Source organism: Limulus polyphemus, unplaced genomic scaffold, assembly GCF_000517525.1.
Source record: "Limulus polyphemus unplaced genomic scaffold, Limulus_polyphemus-2.1.2 Scaffold5078, whole genome shotgun sequence".
NCBI lineage: Eukaryota > Metazoa > Arthropoda > Merostomata > Xiphosura > Limulidae > Limulus > Limulus polyphemus.
Genome location: NW_013670688.1, coordinates 31,459 through 38,254, shown reverse-complemented (window position 1 = coordinate 38,254; position 6,796 = coordinate 31,459). Strand labels below are relative to the sequence as shown.

The 6,796-nt window shown below is 33.8% G+C and overlaps 1 protein-coding gene across 2 annotated transcripts in view; it reads right to left on the bottom strand.

Moving 5' to 3' along the window:
• Positions 1-2,810: 2,810 nt before the first annotated feature.
• The window catches only part of LOC106472095 (heat shock 70 kDa protein 12A-like), a 33,628-nt gene continuing 29,642 nt past the window's right edge, over positions 2,811-6,796 (bottom strand). For both annotated transcript variants that reach the window (XM_022400702.1, XM_013932724.2), the window contains one exon: positions 2,811-4,578. In XM_022400702.1, the coding sequence (XP_022256410.1) occupies positions 3,808-4,578 (771 nt within the window). In that variant the 3' untranslated portion in view covers positions 2,811-3,807. The remainder of the gene's footprint in view (positions 4,579-6,796) is intronic.

The window sequence follows — 6,796 nt, the reverse complement described above, 5'->3', positions numbered from 1 at the left end:
GGAATAGAGGAAAATATTAGACGTTTTGTTTAGAGTAAGTTTCATAACCGAAGCTCTGGAATAGAGGAAAATAATAAACGTTTTGTTTAGAGTAAGTCTCATAACCGAAACACTGGAATAGAGAAAAATAATAAATGTTTTGTTTGGAGTAAGTTTCATAACCGAAACACTAGAATAGAGGAAAATATTAGACGTTTTGTTTAGAGTAAGTTTCATAACCGAAGCTCTGGAATAGAGGAAAATAATAAACGTTTTGTTTAGAGTAAGTTTTATAACCGAAACACTGGAATAGAGGAAAATATTAGACGTTTCGTTTAGAGTAAGTCTCATAACCGAAACACTGGAACAGAGAAAAATATTAGACATTTTGTTTAGAGTGAGTCTCATAACCGAAACACTGTAATAGAGGAAAATAATAAACGTTTTGTTTAGAGTAAGTTTCATAACCGAAGCTCTGGAATAGAGGAAAATATTAGACGTTTTGTTTAGAGTAATTCTCATAACCGAAACACTGGAATAGAGGAAAATAATAAACGTTTTGTTTAGAGTAAGTCTCATAACCGAAACAATGGAATAGAGGAAAATATTAGACGTTTTGTTTAGAGTAATTCTCATAACCGAAACACTGGAACAGAGGAAATATTATAAGTTTTGTTTGTATGGCTAATTGAAATGTAAGCACAATTTTTATTCCTTTTTGTGAATTGATTGATAATTTTAACTTTTTTAGTAATAACAATTTTGGAAAAGTACTATGTGTTATGAACTACTAAGTTTCAGATAATTACGTAAATTATGTACGTACTTATTAACATTGGAATAATACAATGTAATTATAAAATACTGAAATTTCAGACAAGTACGTAAGTTATGTACATGATTATGGAAGTTTGAAACTTATTATTTTTAAATCAATCTTAAGACGAATTTAATGTTTCACTAAAATTATTTTAGGCTTAGCGCTAGTAATTAATAATATATATATCAGAATAATCCAAATCAACAGTAGGAAGACGTCTATTGTTTACTTTAAGCTAGAATTTAGAATGGGGTATTCTGTATTTTCTACTTTTCGTGTTATTTCCGCAGATAATGTGATCTTCATTTCGAAATGTTCGTAATATTTCCATAGAGAAAGTGATCTTAATTTCGAAATGTTCGTGTCATTTCCATAGAAAAACTGATCTTCATTTAGAAATATTTATGTTATTAAATAAAGAGAAACTGCTCTTCATTTCGAAATGTTGGTGATATTTCCATAGAGATAATGCTCTTCATTTCGAAATGTTCATTTTATTTGCATAGAGAAACTGTTCTTCATTTAGAAATATTCGTGTTATTTCCACTGAGAAACTGCTTTTCATTTCGAAATGTTCGCGTTATTTCTGCTGAGAAACTATTCTTCATTTCGAAACGTTTGTAATATTTCCATAGAGAGTTGGCTCTTCATTTTGAAATGTTCGTGTTATTTCCACAGAGAGAATGTTCGTCATTTCGAAATGTTCGCGTTATTTCTACAGAGAAACTGTTCTTCATTTCGAAATGTTTGTGTCATTTTCACTGAGAAACTGCTCTTCATTTCGAAATGTTTGTGATATATCTACTGAGAAACTGATATTCATTTCGAAATGTTCGTGTATTTCCACTGACAAAATGTTTTTCATTTCGAAATATTCGTGTTATTTCCACAGAGAAACTGCTCTTCATTTCGAAATGTTCGCGTTATTTCCACTGACAAACTGTTCTTCATTTCGACATTTTCGCGTTATTTCCACTGAGAAACTGTTCTTCATTTCGAAATGTTTGTGATATTTCCCCAGAAAAACTGCTCTTCATTTCGAAATATTCGTTTTACTTGCACAGAGAACATGTTCTTCATTTCGAAACGTTTGCGATATTTTCATAGAAAGTTGGCTCTTCATTTCGAAATGTTCGTGTTATTTCCACCGAGAAACTGTTCTTCATTTCGAAATGTTTGTGTTATTTCCACTGAGAAAATGTTTTCCATTTCGAAATGTTCGTGTTATTTCCACTGAGAAACTGATCTTTATTTCGAATTGTTTGTGTTATTTCCACCGAGAAACTGTTCTTCATTTCGAAATGTTCGTGTTAATTCCACTGAAAAACTTTTCTTCATTTCGAAATGTTCGTGTTAATTCCACTGAAAAACTGTTCTTCATTTCGAAATATTTGTGTTATTTCCACTGAGAAACTGCTCTTCATTTCGAAATGTTTGTGATATTTCCTTATAAAGCACTGTTTCAACAGTTCGGTGGCCCGGCATAGCCAGGAGGTTACGACACTCGACTCGCAATATGAGGGTCGCGAGGTCGAATCCCCGTCACACCAAACATGCTCGCCTTTTCAGCCGTGGGGTGTTATAATGTGACGGTCAATCCCACTATTCGTTGGTAAAAGAGTAGCCCAAGAGTTGGTGGTGGGTGGTGATGACTAGTGGCCTTCCCTCTAGTCTTACACTGCTAAATTAGGGACGGCTAGCGCAGATAGCCCTCGTGTAGCTTTGCGCGAAATTCAAAAACAAACAAACAAACAACGGTTCGATACTCTCGCTGTTAACAATATTTTATGAAGTATTGTTTCATCAGTTCGGTACACTCGCTGTTAACAATATCTTATAAAGCATTGTTTCATCAGTTCGGTACACTCGCTGTTAACAATATCTTATAAAGTATTGTTTCATCAGTTCGGTACACTCGCTATTAACAATATCTTATAAAGTATTGTTTCATCAGTTCGGTACACTCGCTGTTAACAATATCTTATAAAGTATTGTTTCATCAGTTACTGGACAGTGATAGGGTTAACAAACAAAAGAGGAGTGGCAGGGTCAATGACTAAAGTCGATGCTAGGGTTAGAATTCGAGTAGTATCTCACTGAAATATTTAAAATATTTTTTACACTAATTTCAAGTCAGTGGGGTCAACAGACATAAAATGGTGAATGTTACAATGTTTTAGGAAAGAGTACAAAAACCTACTGTAGTAACAGTATAATCACATTCCTGTGGTAGTTGTCGAATGTCTGTAGTGAATTTGATACAATACTGTTAAAGTCTCATAAGAATTTCATAAAAAACTTCACATAATGACTGGAAAAATAGAAGATATATATATATATATATGCGTTCCGTTAAACTACTCTCAAGTAATTAACATTTATATTTCTATTTACAAGTTGGTTGAAACCGACTCGAAATAGATCATTGAAAAAAGTAGTTCCTAATACAATCCACTAGATAAACTACAATGTCGTTTCACTTAATGGGAAAACAATCCGCCACATAACATAGATATAGCACTACGTGTTTAAAATACAATATATTTCTTTGGCACGTTTATCATTGTATAACAGTGTCAGCTTTACCTGCTGACTTATACTAACTGTTTTCTTAGTGGAACACTACACGTTGATCTTACAAAAAACATGAAACTTTAGCTCTATAAAGTATAACCATTTCGATTCTTTAATCCGTGAATATATGAATCAAATGCAAGAAACGAAACTCGTAATAATAAACGGGGTGACAAACACTAGGTTTGAAATTGGTTTCGCCAAGTGAGGCTCAATTGCACAGGTTGTGTTAAAAATAACAAAATTATTTCTATCCACGTGCAGTACAGGAGTTTTACATGAATAATATTCGTAAACAAAACAATTAACCATTTAACACATCATTGTTGAAGGTCTACTAATCGCAAAACCTATTATATGCGATAAATATGAGTCTTTAAACATAAAGTTTTTACATCCTTGTTCATTATCTGTTGTGTTCAGAGATGATACTTTCAGTTGTTAAGAAAATCAATGTCCGCTTTCACACACGTGCCTGTGACTACATCCAGAGCTGTGACTTTGATTTCTGTATCACCAAAAACCATTCTTGTCTGAATTTCTCGACGACGAGGAACATTCGAAAGATACTTGGAATCGGATAAATCCAGCGTCAAAGAACCACATCTCATGACTCCTGGGTCTGTAATAAAGTGGACGTCGTCCAGTTCGCTGCAATAAATGTGAATGATGCTACAAGCTTGACCAGCCTTTGCTGGAGTGTAACTTCTCAGAACGATGTCTCCTAGTCCCACGGACTGGTCAGAAACGACAAATTTGTCGAAGACGTCAGTACACCATTCCACGCCATCTTTGACAATTAGTTTCTCAGGAGGATGGACACCATGAATAAAGCGATTAAGGACTCCTACACCATAAGTCATCCTTGAGCGTCTAACGTTAACAATGGTGGGGTCCAGACCGAATAAAACCGCCCCCTTTACGATAGCTAGACTGACCCCTTGAGGAATGACGACTTTCAGATAGGGGGAAAAAGCGTCTCTGATTTCTTTTTGGACAAACTGAGATTCGGCAAAGCCACCGACGAGGAAGATATAGTCAATTCTACCAACTGTTGTGTTGTTTAGGATGTTAGCAATGTGCTGCTTTATCATGTGGACGGTGGTCTGAAAGAGACTAAACATGGCAGACGGCTCTAAACGAAGCATGCCCTGAGATGACCACTTGACGTTTTTCTGACCATATTTCTTAATAGCTGATTCAACCTGTAAACACATATAATCGGTTATCAATATAAAAAAAGTGTCTTTTAACATTTTAACAATTAGTGGTAGTACACAAATAATAAAAGTGTATTTTAACATTTTAACAATTAGTGGTAGTACACAAATAATTAACTTCACCCTTTCCTAAGAATCATCTGAATTACATATAGTAAATAAACAGGTGTATAAATATCGTTCTAAACAATTCATAGGTTATAGACCTACTTTACACTAAATCTATTAAAATATTCCATGAAAAATAATAATAAGCTTGCTTGTAGTTAAGCGCAAAGCTACACGATGGGCTATTTGTACTCTGCCCACCACGGGTATTTAAATCCGATTTCTAGCGTTGTAAGTCCGCAGACATATCGCTGTGCCACTTGGGAGGGTAAAATATTAAGACTAGTTGTTTCATGTAATGGAGAACAAGCAAGTTCGGTAACCAAAGTTCTGTACTATAGTTAGTATTCAAATATTATTTGATTGATATACAAAGAGAAAAAATGTAATATTTTGATACCATTTTCAGATTAATTGGATGGGGAAAAATGGCGGACGTTTACACGCCGTTCGGAGAGGGTGTTGTTGTGTACCAAAAAGATTTTTGCATGCAACAAATAAGATGGTTATAAAACATCGTGTTATCATGTTTGCAAACTCTAACTATAAGAGAGTTTCTTAAAGAATATGATTCTTTTTGAATGTTTTGACATGTTTATAGTATTATTTCTGGAAGACAATGGAATCTCCCCTTTAAGATGGAGACAAAATCCTCATCATTTTCCAGTCCGTAGTTTTCAGTACTCAAGAGAAAAACATTTTGATACATTACTTCATGACTCATGAAAGTATCAAAGCAACAGAAAGCGATGTCGAAGGGTCAAAGGTCAAGAAACATATGAGAGCATAATGAGGTAACACGACATAATACTGTGAATTAGTGAATTTGGACTATTTAATAAATGTTTTCACGTGTATGTCTAATGTGCTAATCCATTAGGTGAATCAAGTAGGAATGGTTTTGTCACTCTGAATGACCACTTTTGTACTGCGCTTATCTTTCTCAGATTTTATTCATTTATTTATCGATCTATTTATTCATTTTTTATGTTACTCAATTGCTTAGATTCTATTTTTAGGAGTCATAATAAAATACTATTTATGTCTTTGGTTTAAACAAGATCCTTTTGATCAAAAGGTTAAGAGAAAATCGGCCTTTAAACTCCGGATAGTTACAAAAGAACTTTTAATTTTCACCAACGTTTCGTCGTTGCGGCTTCATCATGGTTAATATATGTTTTGTCATGTTGGAAGTGCGATACTGATTTTTGCACGTCATAGACCTTGAAATTTTGTTCGATGTAAAAAGGTGGATATTCATAGATTTTAGTCTTTAGTTCACTGGAGTTGTGATCTATTATTTTTAATTATCCAATAATTGTTTACTACAGGTAGTAGTTGATTCTTTCAACAATAAACTTACTACTTGATATATCAAACGCATGCTGTAGAAATACACGCTATAGATTCGATTATGATATATTATTCAAATCATTTGAAGTTTTGTACTGTCAATTACGGTTTGTGTTTTAGTTAACGCTCCTGAAGAAGTTGTAAAGCGAAACGTTGAGAGTACAATTAAAGAATAAAAAACAGCTTGGTGTTATAAGATCGTGTATTTTTAATATTTAAACATCTGTGCCGACAGATGGAAGCACGGACATGTTTGTTGTTCTCAGTAGCTTCAGTATTTGGCGAGTTTGTGTTAAATTGGTACACTTAGTTAAGGTGGTAAAAAAGAAACAAGTTGTAATATTCAACGTTCGTTTATTGATTAATAATGGAAATGCTTTTGAGTGTTAGTAGATTTTTGTTTCAAGGGTTAAACTGTTTATTACACACCAATATGAAGTACATAAATTAAATAATGGCAGAAAATATTGTTAACAGCGAGTGTACCGGCATCACATGTGATTCACAGGGCATAATGCTACAACACCCGAGCATCATATGTGATATAGAGCTACATTTGTTTGATGTCTAATTAAACGTGGCAATAGGAACTGGTTGTTTTGGTTCAAGGTATGAGATTAAAAGAGGGCTCCATATGAGCATCACATGTGATTCACAGGGCATAATGCTACAACACCTGAGCATCATATGTGATATAGAGCTATATTTGTTTGATGTCTAATTAAACGTGGCAATAGGAACT